The 21,788-nt window shown below is 47.6% G+C and overlaps 1 protein-coding gene across 1 annotated transcript in view; it reads left to right on the top strand.

The window, feature by feature from the left end:
• Positions 1-3,766: 3,766 nt before the first annotated feature.
• LOC119394147 (corticotropin-releasing factor-binding protein) overlaps positions 3,767-21,788 on the top strand; it is a 107,783-nt gene continuing 89,761 nt past the window's right edge. Inside the window, exon 1 of the mRNA XM_037661404.2 lies at positions 3,767-4,016. Coding sequence (XP_037517332.1) covers positions 3,903-4,016 — 114 coding nt within the window. The 5' untranslated portion in view covers positions 3,767-3,902. The remainder of the gene's footprint in view (positions 4,017-21,788) is intronic.

Consider the following 21,788-nt stretch of genomic DNA (forward strand, 5'->3'; position numbering starts at 1 on the left):
GAAAAAAAAACAACAATGCTGGTACCGGGATATGTGACGTATTATCTTTCGTCTCTGCCCTATGCTGGAGACACGTGAATTGAGAGATTTACAATTTTATTTTTTGAAAAAGGCTTAGTTTTCGCAGCTGTCCAGGAGTGCAACCCTCGGATATGTTGGCCGGATCGTGTACATTTTTCGCTGATCGATGACGAGGAAAATGTGAAAATTTCCCTACGGTTTACAAGAAAATCTTATTACCGCCCTACTACCACACGCTGGCCGAAAAATTCTGTAAATAGCCTATAATAGTGCAATTACCCTACGGTTGGCAACACTAGTGCCAAGGTGAGAAAGAACCTGATGTGTCAGGATATCTTGTGATTTCGATTGTGGGTTTATAGCCCAATGGCTTCATTTTCGTAATCACGGCAGCTTCATGGAACGCATGGACCTGTGGTGGCGGCTGAACATGCATCTGTGCATAAGATCGCACGTTCAATACCTAGTGCCGGTGTCAGCAAATAGATAGGAATTTGGAAATGCTCTTGTAAAATATTTCGGTCCAGGTTAAAAGACCATACGGTGTACAACTTTACTGCAGCACTTTATTGTGGACCTCAATTGCAGCAACGGATGAACGTTGAATTAAATCAATCAATCAATCAATCAATCAATCAATCAATCAATCAATCAATCAATCAATCAATCAATCAATCAATCAATCAATCAATCAATCAATCAATCAATCAATCAATCAATCAATCAATCAATCAATCACGGCACCTTTTCGTCCGACCGACATCAAACACCAGCATGCTTGTTCACAGAAAGTAATACTAATTTTTTCCGCTGGAGAAAGTCCATAACGTGCGCGTGGCGCTTCCTTTTTGATTGATAACCACATGGAGCACATGACCATATTGTGGCCATCATAAACATAATATGAACATTCTGAAGCTGCAGGGACGCGTCACATGAATGAGCTATACATCCGTGTGGAGGAAAGGAATATGTGTGCGTGTCCGTGCGTGTGTGTTTGTGAGCGAGCAGAAAAAGCAGAGGCGCGAAGAACAATAACAAACATTGAAGCAAGATTTAGAGCTTTCGCCTCAGCGGGCGCACTTTTGACTTGTTCTTAAACGCTCAATATTAATAAAGCTATAAACAGTGGGCAATCTATACAAGGTCCGCAGAGCATTTCACCCATGTAGTTTATTCCTTCCTTTATGTTTCTATAAATATGCAGAAAGGCCAGTTAATTGACATACCTCTTTCTACGTCATTTCTCAAGATCATTTCATGGGCACTTCAGGATTTCTGGATTGAATTGCCAAGCTCTATATTCGACGCTATGAAGTAGCACGTCATACTTTCCACTTTTCAAAAAAAAAGAAAAGAAACATTTACTTTAGTTGTCTCTTCTTCCTTTGCTCGATTTAGCCCTGTGCTTGAGCAAAGAAAGATTTTCAGTATAGTTATCCTAAACTGCTCAATTACGGAAACCTTCACCGACACTAGTGATAAAGTACCTGCCTGTATAACTTCATATACTCATGTCCTGGATGGGCCTGTTTTCCGTTGAACGAAAATGCCCACTAACTTTCAATACTTCGCTTAGGTAGTGTGTTAAACCTGTGATATTCTACTACGCACGCCATTCTTATACGGACCTACAGCGTGTAGGCAGTGGGATTTTCTCGTCTTTTTTATTTACATAAGTAATGTACTTGATTACGGTTGTTACAAGCGTTTTTACGATCATTCCTGAACGAGCGAGGCAAAGGAAAGCTGTTAGAACTCGAGGCGTGCCAGTTGCTCGTCTACTGATGCTGCTGTTCCTGAATAAACGATAACAGGCAAAGGAGCGTTGACGTCTGCTTTCCAAGACTGGCATGAGCCTAACTTCGTTAGACTCATGCCAGTCTTGGAAAGCAACGTCGTGATCGTTAGGCTCATGCCACGACGTTGAAATGCGACGTTGAAGACACATAGTTGCTCCTTGGTGAGGGCGTGTATTATCTATACATAATTTATTAGCTCTGTAAAAGGAACTTCATGTCGTATTGTGACACAGTTTAACTAATTCATCAGGAGTAGCGAATAGACCAAGGTTGCTTAAGGATTACGGGCGCCGTACTTAGCCCACGTGAAATTCTCCAAATTTTAGCATAGCATGTCAGTGAGTGATTATGACGTGCACGAGACTGTATGACATTTTACTGTTTACTACCAGCCTGTCTCATAAATGACCCTTGATGAGAGGTTTTAGCATTGAACACAGACAAATATGGGGCGCCGAAAAGACGGACTATAAGAGTCTACGCAGGTACCCGGAGTGACCATCGGAAAGGGCTCGCAATCTACGGTGTGCACCGGCGTCTCTTCTCTGGATATGCCGTCGCATTTTAACGCGGTACGTTAAAAAGATCGTTTTGCAGGAATTCCGGCGTCGGCGTCGGCGTCGTTGGTTGTCAGCAAAAATCATCATCTTGTCCGGGACCGGAAATTCGAGAAAGATGCAAACAAAATAAATAATAAAAAAGTTCGGGTTCGAGTGAGAATCGAACCCAGGCCGTCTGCGTGGCAAGCAGGTGTTTCACCATAGAGCCACTCTATTTTTTTTTCATGGTATTTATTCAACATAGACATGACACTTCGAAGTAATTAAATGCAGACAGAGAACTAATGTGTTCATTGTGCTCGTATCGCGATAAAGTGACCAAACCATAAAACTAAAGTATTCGCAGAGCGAGTACATAAAGAAACGGCCTTTTCCAATTACACATTAGAACGGAGGTGTTTGTCTTTGACAGATAAATTACAAGGAAAACGAATTACACGATATGCCGATTGTTGTGGCCTACAGGTCACAGTGTGCAGCCGTATACACGAAAAGCAAAAGAACCCGTTAACTATACCTGTATAATCGCCTGAGTAATGACCCACTATGATTTTGTGTAACAAAAGCTTTCACCGTAAACTGTCCAGTAAATTCAGAAACAACTTCAAGGACACTGCTCATGTTGGGCAAATAATTAAAGCTAAATGCAATTACTAACGTTTTATCGCCAACGTCGTCGGAGAAGTTCCTAATTGAAGCGTATGCCAGTACTTCCGTCAGCAGTGCCGTCCAGCCAACGTCATCCTCGCCAACGTCGCCCACAGAAGGTGTGTCGGGACTTGGCGTGGGTAGGAAGGGACGGACCTGAGAAATGGCGAGGCGGGTGAAGGCGGTGACGCCACCTGGCGGGACGCATAAAAGGCGCCGTTCTACCATTCCAGGCCGCCAGAATTGTTGAGATAATTTTGCCGCCTAGTGACCCGGACGTAACTATCCGACGGTTGTAGCAGGGTGCCGCCGATAACGGAGGTTACGATACCAAGGAGTAGCTCGTAAAAACGAGCGTCCAGTTTACAGTGTCGAGAACAGCCAGACGCGGACCCCAGAATACTAGCTTCCTCTCAGTTTGCCCAAGCGTCCCGAACTTTCCCCGCATGTTCCAGGGTCCTACGAAAGATACAGCGGAAACTTCGTGGAACGCGTCAAAGAAAAGTGCGCGCACAGGAGTCCGTAGCTGCCGAGGGCTTCCCGGACGGAGCGACTACTAACAAGCCAGCGCAACGGGCCGATCCGCCGGCGCGCGCGTCTCTCCTCCCAACTTTTTGGAAGCCGTGGCCGAGAAGGAGTCGTAGGGAGTACTTTCCCGCCGATCAGCTGCTGTTCCTGCGCGGTCGGCGAGGGAGTTTGGGCGCGCGCTCTCCCGCGAGTCTTGGGGAGAGACGGCCGCATCCCGCTCAGGGCGCACCGGACGCCGCCGCCGCCGCCGAGGGAGGGGCCCGCGCACAAACGGAGTCCCAGCGGCACGCCAGCATCAGACGCCGAGACAGCGCCGCACGGAGCGCACGAAAAGGGGAGCGCAATGCTGGTGGCGGCGCGAGACATGTCCTTGGTGCATGTTGGGCTCCTGCTGCTGTGGTGCGTCGCCGCGATGCAAGCCACAGGCATCGCCGTCGCATCGCCCATCGTGGGAAAGGTACGCGCTAGGTGCCTACATCACGCATGCACACTTAAATACTGGACAGCGCGGATTCGACTCGGGACAAAGAAGGAACACTGTTGCACAGGACAAGCGCTAAAATTTGGACAGTGTGCTTCCTTTTTCCTGCGTCGAATCCGCGCTATCCAGTATTCAAGGCCAATGAACGAACTAGCCCAACAACGAATTTTATTACGCCTGCACACGCACAAAAATAACGCGCGCGAGATTTCCGACTTAGCGCGAGAAAAGTTAACAGCTGGCGACCACCGTAAAAATCTGAACCTCTCCTGCCTGTTGCGCCGTCCGCGAACAATTTATCTAGAGAAGTATACCTTTTCGTTTAGAGTTCACTAGTTTTGCGAGAATTTTCGTTTGGCATTAAAATAACATTTATTTCTTCCCTCTCGCGTTGAAGTGGAAAGGCCGTCATAAAATGCAAGCAATATATTTTTTTAGCTCTCGAATCTCATTGCTTGCCGTGCTAACTCGTGCTAGCCCTCATACCCGGTTTTTCCCGTTATGATTATTTCCACCGGTCCCGTTTCTTGCGGGACGTTGTTGTGAACTTCGAAGGTACGGAACATGCAGCGTTCGCAGGAGCCAGGAGGCTTCCGTAATCCTACTGTGTTCTTTTCTGGGAGGCTTAGGGGGTGGCTGTTGTTGTTTCAGTTAAGGTTTAAAGTCGAATGACGTTTTCTTAACTTTATTATGCTCATCTTTTTGCACCGTTACTTGCTTGTCAGTTATAAAAAACAACTCTGCTAGACCTCATCCACTAGTCGTTTCTAGGCAGTTACCCGAATATTAGTCGGTCGTAAAGTCCCACTACTCGAGGAAAAAGTCGTGGTCATCATCGTATCATGAACATCACCATGAGAAAAAATAGCCACACAAAAGAAACAAACTGTTGTTTATGTTTTCTTTTTTTTTGTTTTGCTAGTTTAACGTGATGCTGGCTTCGCGAAATCCTGAAAAATTGAGGAATCTTATGTCAGCAGTAACCCGTGTTGTATGTAGCTGAGGTTGTGTCTGTATTCATTTTTTTTTTTTGGCTCGTAATGCTGTATCCTTTTTTTAAGCTTCTGTCCTCCCAGTTTGCGGAAATGGTGGAAGAATCCGCTTTGGATTTCGCACCGTTATGTGTACTACCCATACCACTCAACACTTCCTTTGACCTCGATAAAGCGAAGATTAAACTTTCCAGAACCTAGACTTTCTAGCCGCCTTTTCTATCGTAGCACTGACTCTTCAATGTTCTGTTTTTCATATATAGGGATGTTTTTATTATACTGACCTTACTTTGAAGGCTTTTTTTTTTCAACTTCGAGCGACGAAGTTTACGGAAAAACAAACAACAGCTACGACACTTGAAAGCTGTTGGCATTCGTTTCACTCGATCTCAAAACGGCCAATGGGATTGTTATGTTCTTGCGATCACTTCCTTTTAGTTGTTTTTTCGCTTTTAATTTCCTGTTTCGTGAGACTGCAACGAGTGCGCTTCCCGTGCATTATGTTAGAGAATGTACAGCTGTTGTACCAAAATGCTACGTTGGGCGAGTTGGCGCGCATTCATTTCTTGAAGAAAAATGAAGAAGAATAGAGTACACATTAAAAAACGAAGACAAAAAGAGAGGGAACATTTCGCGCTACCTTCCAGAAATCTTCAGCTGCCGCTTTCTTAGGCTTTGAAAGGCAGCGAAGTTATTTCTGCTGAGCTTCCCGGCTTCGAAGGTGATGTGCTGATCGCGGTAGAACGAGAGAAAAAAAAACTTCAGTGCATATAAAATATCTCAGCAGCGGCAACCTCCACGTTCGACATAAATAAGCAAAGGTGTGAGTAAATGTCTCGCCTCTGAGCGAAATTCCGAATGAAATCCTAATACATACAAGCAGCGTTTTCGAATACTCCATATCTCTAAGGAATGTTTGTACATGAAACGGGATCAGCTTTTATGTTCAAAAGTTCCACGTCTTCTTAACGGCAAACATTAATAGAAAAAAAAATATGGCAGCTTCGCACAAGTGGCGCCAAGCCTGAAGGAAGAGCGCAGCTGGGTGGCCTTTGTCTCTCCTCATTTTTTTCTGTCTTTATCTTTCTCTCTGTTTCTTGTGTCTCTTTTATGTATCTGTTTCTATTTCTTTCTTGCTATTTCTCTTTCCTCTCTGTATTGCTTTCACTTTCTCTCTCTTTCTATTTTTAATTCTCTTTCTCCCCTTTCGTGCTCTCTCTCTCTCTCTGCTTTGTTCTGTCTCTTTCTTTGTTTCTCTTTATTTTCTCTTGCTCTTTTCTGCGTCTGTTTCTTGTTATGTCTTTCTCTCTCTATCTTTTTGTGTCTATATTTTCTTTATTTCGCTCTAGCTTTCTACTTCTCTTTTTTCTATCGCGGTCTTTCTATCTCTCTTTTTCTCTCTTTTTCTCTCTTTCTTTTTCTCTCTCTATTTTCTCTTTCTTTCTATCTCTTTCTCTCTTTCACGTGTTTCACGTGCTCCACTTCGCCGAGCAGAGTTTTGGTTTACGCTCGCACCTGCTGTACTCGTTAGTGAAGCTCGTCCAATTCCTGTGGCGCATACCCCCCTGTGAAGTTTTTGGCACCATCGCTCACACTACGACGAGCTACAATAGCTTCGCTGTTAAAATAATCCTCGGGCTTTCTGTTCTCTTCCTAGCTTCTTCATTGGTCGACTCGGAACCGCACTACCATGACGTTTTATTTACGGACGTTCCAGTTCATTAGATTTGGTATCATATATCACGTCTTGAGGATCTTGGGGCACTGCATACAATTTTCGGCAAACGAAAACACTCAAAATCTCTAAGCGTTCTCGTCTCGAACATATCGTTGTCCGACGCGCATACTGAGATTTTCGGAGAAAAAAAGAACATCAATAATAACAACGAATACCTGATTTTAGTATATCCTAATCTGACGCAGCCTACCTTTCTATGCTTGCATATCTAAGCAACAACAACAACAACAACTATAAAGAAGAAAGTGAGTATATAGAACACTATAAAAAGTAAAAATTTCGCCGTAACGGCGAAGCAATGAATGCGATAGCAATACATTGGAATGTAACGCGAAGAACGGAAAGCAGCTCGAAATTGTCAGCGCGTCGCTCGAGCCTAAAGGACGCACGTAAAGAACGCACACAGGACGAGCGCGAACTAGCATGCGTCACAGCTCTATACTGAAAGCGCACTGCTCAAACATAAAGCAGGACGCACAAAACGAACGAACAGGTACACACAGGACGAGCGCGAACTAACTGTCCCAGTTGTTACCTATTTCTGTTTGAACAGCGCGCTCCTTTCGCAAACGCGGCCGCTGCAGCGAGCGAAGCGACCTTCGTACGCTCTGTGACTTCAGTGCGGACATCGCGGGGAAAGCACAAGACATACAACCCCCCCCCCCCGCCAACCGCCCCCTTCTTTCCTCGAGATAAGCGCACGAAGGCGACCACGCCCTGTAGGTCGAAGAGCAACGGCGTTCGCAGGAACGGGGCGACGACCTTTAAAGCGCGCCACTCGTGCACATCGCGCCATCTATGTGGTAACTAAAAAAGCATGCTGATGTAAGTGGTGTATATAAATAGCTCGCCGTTAGCAGGCTGAAAGACGGTGCTGTTGGTGGCCTAACCGTCTAGCGCCGCGCGCTAGAAAGCAAGAGGTCGCCCGTTCGATTCCGCGCGTCGGAAAGTTTTTCTGCATTATTTTTCTTTGTGGCTTTGATATATATATATATATATATATATATATATATATATATATATATATATATATATTGTAGAGAAGAATTGGAACGTTGTAATGGGCCGTCCTCTCCAGCGCCTTCTAGTGGGTCGCCCTCTTCGCCTCTTGTCGGAGAGCACGCCCCTCGTGCTCGTGAGAGTCTGCGAGTCTGCGCTCTGTCGTTGTGCATCGTCGCCGTCAATCCCGCCGTCAATAAACGCCTTAACAAAGTGGTGGAGAGTGCTGTACCGTCACCGCAACTTCGGTCTCCATTCGATGCCCCTGGAGCTTCGATCCCGTACCGTGCCATCTACCATGCCGCAAGACGCCGCTCAGCAAACGCCGCCTCCTGCCCCGACCGCTTGTCCCGGTGTCCCCCGTATCCGCGACCCTCCTGTCTTCACCGGCGCGGATGGCACTGACGTGGAGGACTGGCTCGCGATTTACGAACGGGTGAGTGTTCCCAATAAATGGGACGAAGCAGGCAAGCTGACCAACTTGGTTTTCTACCTCGCGGGTGTGGCAGGCATGTGGTACAACAACCACGCATCCGATTTCCCCACGTGGTCCCATTTCAAGACCGCCATCGTCAACGTGTTTGGCCGCCCTGCCGTTCGTAAGCTTCAAGCCGAACAGCGCTTACGTGAACGAGCTCAGCAGGCAGGGGAATCGTTCACGAGCTACATCGAAGACATCCTTGACCTGTGCAAGAAAGCCGACGCGAGCATGTCGGAGTCTGACAGAATCAGGAATGTTCTGAAAGGCATCGACGACGATGCCTTCACTATGCTGCTGGCCAAAAACCCTCGCACAGTGGCAGAGGTCATTACCCTGTGCCAAAGCTACGAAGAGCTGCGCCGGCAGCGCTTGATGACCCGTCGACCGCCATCACGCGATGCTGATCTCGCAGGCTTGTCGGCAATTCCTGACCACTCCACTTTGCTCGCCGAAATCAAGTCGTTCGTGCGTGAGGAAATTGCCCGCCAGGTCTCTCTACTGGCTTTCACTCCACCGCAGCATGTTGACCAGCCGCCAACTACACTTCTGCCTCCTCTCCGCCGAGCGATTCAGCAAGAAATCGCGGAGGTCATTCCCGAATACCACCAGCCGCCTCTAATGCCTGCACCACTAAGCTACGCGCAAGCTGTAGCCAGGCCGCCCCCAGCGATTCCTGTGGCTGACCCGCGGAGTTACGCCGAAGCCGTCGTCGGACCACAGGCCTTCGACGTGGCTGTGCCGCCTACATACGTCGACGTCGCCCCCAGGCCCCGACAGCTGCCCACAATGCACTCATTTCAGCAGCCGCCTCGTCCATCCCGTTCTGCGGCATGGATGGGACCCGCGAACCGCTGGCGCACTTCCGACAACCGCCCCATTTGCTTTGCGTGCGGTTGCGCCGGTCACGTCGCACGCTACTGCAATCGCGTGCAGCCGCCTCGGGTCGCATCAACCCTGACCAGCTCATCAAGCAGCCCTTATTATGACCAAGCGCCGCCAATGTCACCGACGTCCCGCCCCGCACCATCTACCCGCCGTTCACCGTCTCCACGACGTCGCTCACTGTCGCCGATGCGGCCACGTCCGGGCTCACGCGACCAGGAAAACTAGCCGTCGCAGTCCACGAGGCAAGGGCTGCGACGCTATCGAACTGCGAAAGCCCTCAGCGAAGCCCCTCGAACGTGATTGACGTGTTTGTGGACAGTGTTCGCGCATCCGCCCTTATCGACACTGGAGCCGCCGTATCCGTTATGGACGCCAAGTTTAGCCGACTACTGCGAAAAGTGACGACGCCGCTTTCGGGGCTCTCCCTCCGTACAGCCAGTGCCCAAAGTATCCACCCAACAGCGGTCTGCACAGCTCGCGTCATTATTCAGGATGCTCTGTACGCCGTCGAATTGATCATAATTCCTGCCTGCTCTCACGACGTCATCCTAGGATGGGATTTTCTCTCCCGCCACGACGCCGTCATTCATTGCGCACCAGCCGAAATAGAGCTCTCACCATTCTCTGAATTGGCGCCGGCAGACAGTCCATCGGCTGCGGGCAAGGTACTTGTCAAAGACGACACCAAGGTGCCTGCAAACTCGTCGACGGCGGTGTCAGTGTACTGCGCCAGTCTCTCCGACACCGTTGCACTTCTCTCGCCATCTGACCGTGTTTGCACGAGGAAAGGCATGCTGGTGCCTTTCGCGACCGTGCAAGTCACTCAGGGCAGTACGTCAATTTTTGTTATCAACCCATCTCCGTACAGTGTTATGTTGGTCCGAGGGGAATGTCTCGGCAGCGTGGAACCCCTCGAAGACGCACAAGTTATGGACGAACCAGATGAAATGCACTGCCACAGTTCCAGTACGCTCAGCGCTGTTTCGACATCTGGTTCATCACCCGCTGATGTCTTTGGTTCCTCCATTGCTGACGACCTTACACCGGTCCAGCGTTCCCAGCTTCTGGGCCTGTTGGACGAATTTCGCTCTTCTTTCGATGTCGCTCAAACTTCTCTCGGCCGCACTTCCGCCGTTACGCATCGCATCGACACTGGCGCCCAGCCGCCACTGCGGCAACGTCCATATCGCGTATCTCTTACAGAACGCCGTGTAATCAACGAGCAAGTCGACGACATGCTGCGACGCGATGTTATTCGACCATCTAACAGCCCCTGGGCGTCTCCTGTCGTACTTGTTGCGAAGAAGGACGGTTCTGTGCGGTTCTGTGTAGACTACCGACGACTCAACAAGATCACTCGTAAGGACGTGTATCCACTACCGCGAATAGACGACGCGATTGACAGCCTGCAAGGAGCAGAATTCTTTTCATCTCTCGATTTGCGCTCAGGGTACTGGCAAGTACCCATGGCTGATGACGCTCGACCGAAGACCGCCTTTGTCACGCCCGACGGCTTGTACGAATTCAACGTCATGCCGTTTGGGCTGTGTAATGCGCCCGCCACCTTTGAGCGCATGATGGATACCGTTCTGCGCAACCTGAAATGGCACACATGCTTGTGCTACCTCGACGACGTCGTTGTTTTCGCTCCGGACTTCTCCACACATCTTCAACGCCTGCGGCATGTTTTGACGCGTTTGAGCGACGCCGGTCTACAACTGAATCTAAAGAAGTGCCGATTTGCAGCACGGCAGCTGACAATACTCGGTTACGTCGTGTCCAAGCACGGTATTCTTCCCGATCCAGCCAAGCTTCGGGCCGTGACCGAGTTCCCCAAACCTACGTCCGTCAAAGAACTGCGCAGTTTCGTAGGACTGTGTTCCTACTTTCGGCGCTTCATTCGAAACTTCGCGACCGTCATATCGCCGCTGACGAAGCTCCTCGGAAGTAACGGGTCCCTCAGTTCATGGTCGTCAGAGTGCGACGACGCTTTCGCCAAGCTCCGTCGTCTGTTGACGTCGCCTCCCATACTACGCCACTACGACCCTACGGCCCCTACAGAGGTACACACAGACGCCAGCGGTGTTGGCCTTGGCGCTGTCCTTGCGCAGCGCAAACCAGGGTTCCCTGAATATGTCGTGGCGTATGCAAGTCGTACGCTCACCAAAGCCGAGACCAATTACACCGTCACCGAAAAGGAATGCCTAGCGATCATCTGGGCCCTTACGAAGTTCCGACCTTATTTGTATGGTCGCCCATTTGATGTCATCACCGACCACCATGCCCTCTGCTGGTTGTCATCATTGAAGGATCCATCAGGCCGCCTCGCCCGCTGGGCACTTCGCCTACAGGACTACGATATCCGCGTGCTGTACCGCAACGGACGCCAGCATGCTGACGCCGACACACTCTCGCGCTCCCCCTTGCCTGACGACAACACCCACAGCTCAATGTCTCACAATGCCCTTTCTTCCATCGACGTTCACACTATCGCTACTGAACAGCGCAAGGATCAATGGATCGCTTCACTGCTAGACTTGCTGACTGATCCTTCGGCAACACCATCCCCTCGCGCGTTGCGTCGTCAAGCCCACCATTTCGCCATTCGCGACGACCTCCTCCACCGACGCAATTACAACGCCGACGGCCGCCAGTGGCTACTAGTAATACCCCGCAGTCTGCGTTCTGAAATATGCGAATCGTTCCACGCTGATCCGCAGTGTGCGCACTCTGGGGTATCGAAAACATACCACCGCATTCGCCAACGGTACTTTTGGCGAGGTATGTACCGCTACGTGCAGAAGTTCGTTCGCTCCTGCATCGATTGTCAGCGCCGCAAAACTTCAACGCACCAGTCACCAGCAGGTCTGCAACCTTTACCTTGCCCTGATCGGCCCTTTGGGCGCGTTGGCATCGATTTGTATGGGCCACTCCCTCTGACTTCGGCTGGTAACCGCTGGGCCATCGTCGCTGTAGACCACCTTACGCGATACGCCGAAACTGCCGCCCTCCCAGCGGCTACAGCGCGCGATGTAGCCTCCTTTCTGCTCCGCCGGTTCATGCTGCGCCACGGTCCACCCCAGGAGCTGCTCAGCGATCGAGGCCGTGTCTTCCTGTCGGAAGTCGTCGAAGCCATCCTCAAAGAGTGCAACGTTGTTCACCGCAAAACTACTGCTTACCACCCGCAGACGAATGGGCTCACGGAATGCTTTAACCGCACGCTCGGCGACATGCTCTCGATGTATGTCGCCGCCGATCACACAAATTGGGATTCCATTCTACCTTTCGTCACCTACGCCTACAATACCGCCCCTAAAAGCACCACTGGTTTCTCACCATTTTTCCTATTGTACGGCAGGCACCCGTCGCACACAATCGACACAATCCTTCCATACAAGCCGGATCGATCTGAGTGTGCGCCTATTTCTGCCACAGCCAGACTTGCTGAGGAGTGTCGCGAGCTTGCGAAGACCTTTACTACGCAGGACCAAGAGCGGCAGAAAAGCATCTGCGGTGAGACCAACACGTCTGCACCCACGTTCCTACACGGAGCACTCGTATGGCTCTCGATCCCTACCACTGCAATTGGCCTCTCTTCCAAACTGCTGCCCAAATACGAAGGCCCCTACCGTGTCGTCGAACGCACATCCCCGGTCAACTACCTGATTGAACCCATCGACCCATCTTCCGACATGCGCCGTCGAGGGCGCGACATTGTCAACGTGGAGCGCCTCAAGCCCTACCATGACCCGCTCGTAGTGACCAGCTGCTAGGTCGCCAGACGGCTCCCTTTTCGTACCCGGGGTAATTGTAGAGAAGAATTGGAACGTTGTAATGGGCCGTCCTCTCCAGCGCCTTCTAGTGGGTCGCCCTCTTCGCCTCTCGTCGGAGAGCACGCCCCTCGTGCTCGTGCTCGTGAGAGTCTGCGAGTCTGCGCTCTGTCGTTGTGCATCGTCGCCGTCAATCCCGCCGTCAATAAACGCCTTAACAATATATATATATATATATATAGACATATACATATACGGTGCATGACGGCGACGCCAAAAATCAGCCGAGACTTCCATATAATTGCTATCGCAATAAAATGTGTAAAACGAAAATGCTAAACACAAAAAGAGCAAATCCGTACATCACAGAGAAAAAAAAGAAAGAAAAACATTACTAGGCTTCAAAGATAGCATAAGCATGCACAGGTAGAGGAGACACAGACGCAACTAAGTAGCACGCCAACTCTAGAACTCATTTTGGTGGATATTTTATTGCATATTACCTATATACAATACCTTCCCTAAATCAATAACCTTTCAATAACATTCGCTTGCACGCTATTTTACATGTAGTCTTCGAAGGAAAAACCATCGATCGCCAGGCTTCAGAACAACATAAATAACGACCTTAACTGGCGCTATAGATGCGAAAAACGGCACTTACTATCTACAATTGTGAAGTTTATTAGAGTATGTCAATCTAGCGATAACATGCCTGTGTGCTTTGCGTAAATTTAATTTTCTAATATGACGAGGTTTGTAAATTCGAAGGCGCACTTGTCGCATCAAGTTAAGCGTGAATACTTTCAGAATATTTGTATTATAGGTGAGTGCTCCGTTAAAGCAGCGTGTCGTAACGCGAAGACAAAGACCAAACGGGCATGGTGCGCGAGATGCCCTCAGCCATTCTGTTCTCACAACATTGTTTCACAACAATAATCTTTAAATGCACCATGCCGGTGCATTTAAAGCGCACGAAATACAATCGAGCTCGTTGCCGGCGACCGCAATGCGTTTGGACGACTCGAAAGACACCGGCGAGGCCTCAGCCCAATGTCTCGAGACCTCAGCTCATCACCGCGGCAAACCGTCGGTGAGCGAGCGTCCGGGCGGCCTAGACAATGGCAGCCAATATCCAGGCGGTCACAAAACACAGGTGAGCTGACGCCCAAGCCGGCCCTCGGGGTACATTTCGTGCGCGCGATATACAACACGATCGAGTCCGTTACCGGCAATTGCGATCAGTTTCGCGCACGCGATAGGTACGGCAGAATAAAGAGCGATCACTTACCTGTCAGAGAATCAAGCGCCGATCTGTGCCCAGAGTCAGATAGAAATCATGGATTCCATAGGCCTACTGTCTTCTCGGTCGACATTCCCAGCCGGTGGCGATGCAGTACCGGGACTGCGCCGGAGATATACAGCGCGGCGTCGCGGCATGTCGAGACCAGCTCCAGACTTCATGGGTGCGGCTAAACGTAAAAGCAGCACCACACGCTCATCCACGCATACTTGTATATCGAAGGCACCGCGGCGTACTTCCTAGATCGTCGCACTCTCCGAGCGCGACCCGACCGTCAGCACGCCACCACGAAAACAAGTGGGAACACTGACCAAAGAGCGAGGAGGCCGTTAATTCCTTTGACAGCGGTTTGCACACGGAACGTACCTCTGTACACGGCCTGCATATCCCACGCGGTTTATCCTTTTGCAGACTAACTGGTTTGCACACGGCACGCATCCCTCTGCGGTTGCTCCTCAATGGTCGATTCGTTCATTGCTCGCGCAAAGTGGGCTTCGTTACTCCTCGTTCAGGTAATTTTGACTTAGAGTGTTAACTATTCGTGGAAACTAGCGCGTCGAGACACTCGGTGCGCGTTCCACAACGCTGACGGAGGGTCGTCGAATCGCCGTTCCATTGAATGTGGGGGCAAGTTAGCACATGAAGGAACACTTCATCAACACTAGTGTTATACGCAGCAACCGTGGCAATCACCGTAAGATGGTTTCTGTTGCAGTTTTTTTTATATCTCAAGCATCACCATCTTTACGTGGGAACTCATGATCTACTAGCCCCTATACTGTAACAGCAACAATTTTTGCAAAGTTATACTAACTGCTTTTGAAACCTTTTTAATGTAAGTCTGTTCTGGCCACTACACCTTACTAAACACTTCTTGCTTCACAATATAACTAACGCTTACTGCGTATATAGCGTAACAGCTTTTTTTTTTTCGATTTTCGGTTACTCCTCTTCCAATCTACTCCTTTCTAATTTTCATTCACCCCCCGAGTGATATTAATCATTATTATATATTTACAACATATTCCTGTCTGCTGAATGCCAAGGATGTATTCATAACTTTTCATTGGTACTGATTTATTTAAGGAAATACAGTTGACCTAGGGGGTGGATCAAGGCTTAAAAAGTTTTTGAAACATGAAATTTCCGCTCTATCTTCAACACACGGCGAACTGTTAAAAAGCGAACTGCGTCTTCACTCAGGAATAAGTTTACCCGCACCCAAAAAATCGGGTGTTGTGCAAGCTACACAGAAACACGGTGGAGTGTACATGTAGCTCTTGAACCTGTGTATCTAAGTCTTGTAGGAAAATGTGCATCGCGAAAAGCCCATTTTGAGAACCCAGTTTATACGTACACCAATCGTTCTTTCTTGGCCTTATAAAATGAATATATATATATATATATATATATATATATATATATATATATAAGCTTGGCGCAGCGAATCACGGACCCGTCGCCGCTCGCACTCCCCGTAGACCGACCCGTCTAGCTTCGAGATACACGTGGCTTTCTTCTCGGGAGTACGCAGCCAGGCTATGCGCTATAGAGCGGAGGTGGCGCGCGATGTCTCAGTCGGTGGCATAGCTTAGATAATGCGCATGCGCGGCTTGGCCAGGTGGCGCGGTATCTGATCGCTAGACGATGCGATGCTCGCTTTCTCTTTCTTTCTATCTTTCTTTCTTTCTGTACTTCTTTGTCTCTTTTTCGTTTATGTTATCTCTGTCTCCTTTCTTTTTCTGCATTGCTTTCTCTCTATATATCTCTTTTTCTCATTCTTTCTGTGCTACGGTTTACTCTCTCCCCTCCTCCTTTCCCTCCTCCTCACCATCACATCTCTCCCCCTCACTCTCACTTCCCTTTCTCACCCCCGTGCTACTCTGTACGATACAAGACTATGCTATGCTCTGCTAGCGTGCCTGGATAGCCGAGACGACAGTTAACTGAAGAAACAAAAATACCCTTCCTCTGCAGCCATGATTTTACCGGCAGTGTATCAGTATGGAATTTGTAAAACAAGGTTTTTGTGTCAGGAGAAAGATACATTTTCCGAACTCGTTTTAGTACATCATCTCCTGGAAGGTCAGAATATAACTGTCGTCTCTGCGATGTACCAGAGACAGTAGAACACTGTTTTATTAGCTGCAAAGATGCCATTATATTTTGGGACATCCTTCAACGAACTGTTCAAAAATATTTTAACATTAACTCACATACTATACGTTACCTTCTCCCAACGTCTCTCGATGAAGTGCCCTTTGACATGTTTTTCCTTATGGGACTGCACAGTCTGTGGAAAACGCGCATGCAAGACCGTAATGCAGAACTAACCGCTGCTTTAAGTATGCATTTCATGCGTATGGCTCTCCATGTAAAGGACATTTACGAAGAACTTGACATGAGACCAGACTGGCACCCCATCTTGATGAGGTGTTCAGCCTTACCAGCCTCCACGTGTAACAAGCTTTGAAGAACTTTTCCTGTTTCTCTGGACTTGCACAGTATACATGCATGTAAGTCTTTGAATGCTTGTGCAGTGCTTGTGCGATTATTGTCGCTAAGTGAATGCATCACTGCGTCATAGCGTTTGTGATAGTTTCAGAACCGCATTATAATAAATACCATGAAAGAAAAAAAAAAGTGCCTGGATAGCCGAGTGGTTGGGGCACTCGCCTTCAGATCGAGGGTACGCGGGTTCGAATCCCGCCTCGTGAGTAATTTTTTTTCGGCAACAATTTTCCTCCTTCTCTTTCTTTATATCTTCTTTCCGTTTCTCTCGTTCTTTCTCTCTTTCTTTATCTTTCTTTCTCTCTCTCTCTCTCTCTCTCTCTTTCTACTCGTTCTCAGGTAGCCGCACAGTGGCACATACCCATTAAGATGATGACAGTTTTCTGCGATCGACTCACAAAGTACGACTTGCTAAACAGCTTCGCCGTTAATTGAAAGGTCTGGAATATCAGGAGCGAGTTGCTTTCGACCTCACTACCAGATTTCGCAGGTACGGTGTTTCTAATTGAATAGATTTCTCATGGCTGAGTGCACATTGATGTGCCTTTTTTTCAGTCGACAGACAGGAAAATTAACCTCCATCCCCCTTCTCTCTCCTTTCACTATGATAGCTTCCCTTCCCGGCAGCTTCGACAAAAAATGTTATAATAATCACTAGGTTTTAACATCCGAAAACCAAGATATGATTATGAGAGACGCCGTAGTTGAGGGCTCCGGAAATTTCGACCACCTGGGGTTCTTTAACGTGCACCTACATCTAAGTACATGGGCCTCGAGCATTTTCGCCTCCATCGAAAATGCGGCCGCCGCGGTCGGGATTTGATCCTGCGACCTGCGGGTCAGCAGACGAGCACCTTAACCATTAGGCCACCGTGGCGGGTTCGACCAAAATGTTAGATGAAAGTATTCTGAACTAAATACAATAGGCCAGGGGTCTCAAACTCACATCAGCTACCGGGCCACGGGCACGAAATTTAGTCCCGCAAAGGGCCGGACAGTGAGTCTCAACAAAAACTTGAAGGACGCTTGAGCTTCGCCTTCAAGAGCAGAACGCGATAGCGTAATCAGGTCCCGTGCGCATCGCCTTCTCAATTGCTAGCCTGGCTTCAGTTCTCGGTGCATGCCTCAGCCATGCCGTAAGGAAACGAACAACTGTGCGCGTAACATTGGCCGCTTCAAAGTCTCCTAGCATCCCTACTGCAAGTAAAGTTATGTGCCCACTACGCGTCCGTAAGGCAAACACGCGAACCTACGCAGCTCCTCACTTCGTTAATGTTTTTGCAGCTGATGATGATTAAGTATGTCTGAGTGCTTTGTAATGGGTGGGCGTTTAAAACACCCACTCTTTGCGCAACTCACATGCTTTGACGCCTGGAGCGATTCTACGCTTTTGCCACGCAATATTACATGCTTTAAGCAGACTCCTTCCACTATATGACATTCATATAGTGTTTTTATCCGAAGCAGTTTCAAGCAATAACGTGGCTCTGTCGTAGAACACCTCCTTGCTACGCAGACAGCCTGGGTTCGATTATCACTCGAACCGAAGTATTTTTATTATTTATTTTATTTGAATATTTCTCAATTTTTCGGTTGTGAACAAGATCATAATTTTTCGCCCATAACCAACGACGCCGACGCTCGCCGACACAGGAATTTCTGCGAAACAATTTCTTTAACGCTATGGCGTTGAAATGTCAGTCAATTTTGCCATTTGAAAGAAAGCCTTTCCCATATATCATATAATGATCATTTCTGAAAGGAATTTGACGTCAGGATTCGAGAAAGATATCGCTACCGATCTCCACAGTAATTCAAATCTGGACTGAATTATAGAGCTTTTGTTGCGCGGTTATGTCTCAACACAAGGTGACCGCATGGAGTGGCTCACAAAAAAAAATGTTTAAGACCAGTCACGTGTGGTAGTTTACCCGAACAAAGCGTTAATAATCACTATAGGCGAGAAAATAACGCGAGCACCATTTAGCAATATCGCAAACAACCACAGTCATTAAAAAATATGGGACGTAGTCTTTCATGTGCGGGCCGCGGGCCGCTCACAGAAGGTCGGAGGGCCGCATGTGGCCCACGAACCGCGTGTTTGAGACCCCTGCTAACCAAGCTTCAACTTAAAACATACTATCGAAACAAACTATCGAAAAAGAATTCGAAACTATCGAAAATCAATGTGCCCAAGGTTTTCCAATTTCAGTTTCAATTACCTTCCGTTATCCGTTGATGTAACCGTTTTTCGTCGAAGTCGAGCAGATTAGCTTCTTTTTTAAACTGCGCGGGATTTCAAAATGATTGTGTGTTCTCGATTATCGTGAGGCTTATCACAAAATTCAATCATCCCACCTGTGGGACGGAACCACGTAAATACCGGCGCACGTAATGCGTGGGATTACGAGAAAGAGTCGTGCACTGATAACAAAGTAAAGAAAGAAAGATAAGGTAATGAGAACTGAAATGAGAAAGAGGAGACCAGCGATGATTTCTAGACCGCCGAATCACAGTGAAACTTGAATGGGATGTAGATCCCATCTCTGTGTCATTTTATCGCTTAAACTTTTTTTCTGTACCCGAAAATGCTCAATCCTAAATTTAAAGGTGTGACCAGGTCTTGCGTGACTCGAGATTTACAGATAATATAAACTGCTTGCGCACTCACGAAAACTACAGACTTTTCGTAATGCTTACGAGCGTGAACTACGAAAGCTTGGTCGTGTTTCTACCCTTTTTTTTTATTATTCGGCTATCCTGCCTAAGATATCAGAAATTTAGACTTGTGCTTCTCAATGCGTAATAAAGGCACCCGAACTTTCCAGCTTCTACATAGCACTTTACTTGCAGAAAGCAGGTGGGTTTATTTACAGAGGCCAAGAACAGTGTAAGTTCGATGAATATTTATACTATTTTGCAGATATAGTTGCATATGAGATCTCAGAACTGTGGAACAGTTCTTCAATTTTTTTTATTGTGCACAAAGGAATGTAGAGGAATGTTTTAAAACCGCGAACCCGCGAAAGAGGCACCGTGAAGTCAGTTTTACGTCACAAGCAACGAAATGAATATAAAGGCGCATTATGGATTATTCTTTTTTTTTTACTTTAAGAGAACTTGTCGAGAGCGTAAGTGAATACGGAGTTTTACATTGTGTAGAAGTTTTCTTACAATATGTTTGAAATGCTATGAGTGGCGAAATATTGGATTTCGCTTCCCCTTGTGCTTTCGTTCTTTTTTTTATTGAATCCACCATGTAGTTTGATTTTTGAGAAGCGAGGAAAATATGGGAAGAATGGATTTTCGATAACTGGAAACCCCACAAGTTTGTAGAAAATTTTAGAACAAATAGAGCAGAGCAACTTGTTAAAGAAAACTAGTTACGGGTATTCATACGTACGTACGTACGTATGTATGTATGTATGTATGTATGTATGTATGTATGTATGTATGTATGTATGTATGTATGTATGTATGTATGTATGTATGTATGTATGTATGTATGTATGTATGTATGTATGTATGTATGTATGTATGTATGTATGTATGTATGTATGTATGTATGTATGTATGTATGTATGCGCACGTGTAGGGTCGGTACGTACGTGAGCTTGTTTCACTTATTGCACACTGACTCAATGTAACAAACATTTCTGCAAAAACGCTAGATGAATACCATCATGTACCAGAATATTATCCCTGTTATACCCTTGTCACACGGGTAGTCTAACCACAGTTAAGTACGAAGGCCGTTAAGTCTAACGACTGTTGTACCTTGTCACACGACAACCATAACCGCAGTTAATCCGCCATCCACCGTTTTCATAAACGGAGATAGGCAATCCCCGTGAACTGACAACATGGCGGTCCCCATGTCGGACGCGAGCAGCTCGGCTCCCAGCGAAATATCGAGCCAAAATCTTGTCAACTGGACCGCTGCGAAGACGGAGGCGTCGATACACATTTGGGAAGACAAATTACCAGTTTTGAGGTACACGTTTGTCGATGCTGCAAAAATCTCGTATGCATTTCACGAGATTGATACACGGCTGCGTTCGTTCATTGAACAGGGCTTCACGCTATTTGATAGAGGCGCCTCAAAACACGCTGCTGACGCGTCCATAATCGAGCGTGAAGCCCTTTACAAGGCGGTGTTATAGCGGTGTTGCACAAACGCAGGCATGTACCAACTAAAGAACGCTTGGAAGCGCTGCAAACGTGTTACAGCGCCTCTGTCTTGTTCACGGTAACTGCGGTTACGTCCGCTGACTGCAGTTGGGTATAACAGCGGTTTTAAGCTTACCCGTGTGACCAGGGTATTACACGTTGCTCGGGGCCAAAGACCAAATCCAAAAAGTATCAACATGCAAACTGGTCAAGACGGAAGAAGAAGTGCGAGAGGATGCAAGATGACGTCTAGCAGCAGAATTAAAGGAATGTTCAAGGTTGTAAAAGGTGCCGAGTTACATTTGGTCGGAAGGGGTGAGTGTAGCGGCGTCAGCTACAATACTGCGTGAACGGCCCGATTTGACTGTTCCGATTTCGTGACAAACTGCTCAAGGTGACCAGCAAAAATGTATAAACGCTATAGCACGCTAGTTCAAACGCACTGATCTTCTTATGCAATAAATCGTCAGACCTTGGAAAACTATAGGCAACCGAAGTACTGACAACCATACATTACAAATAAGTCCCCCCCCCCCCGCCTAACACATGGATGCGTGAAAGATTACAAAAAGGACGCCAATAAGTAAATCATAACGTGTTGCACTGTACGCTTATTCTGTTTAATTACTTCAGTACTTCAATAATTACTTCAATACTTCAACATTACTTCTATACTCAGCGTGCAGTTAACAGTCTTCTTTTCTGGCGCGAACCAGGAGGCGTGGACGGAAATTGTTACTACCTTTCGAAGATCGAGTGGTTGTAGTGAGAACTTGCGGCGTAATTATCTGGCATTATTATTGTGCTGGTTTTTAATCTTCGCCAGAAAAAATAGTAAACACAACATATATTTTACTCGAGCGATAGTTTACAACCGTTACCCAAGAGGAACGTATATA

Source organism: Rhipicephalus sanguineus, chromosome 5 (assembly GCF_013339695.2).
Source record: "Rhipicephalus sanguineus isolate Rsan-2018 chromosome 5, BIME_Rsan_1.4, whole genome shotgun sequence".
Classification (NCBI taxonomy): domain Eukaryota; kingdom Metazoa; phylum Arthropoda; class Arachnida; order Ixodida; family Ixodidae; genus Rhipicephalus; species Rhipicephalus sanguineus.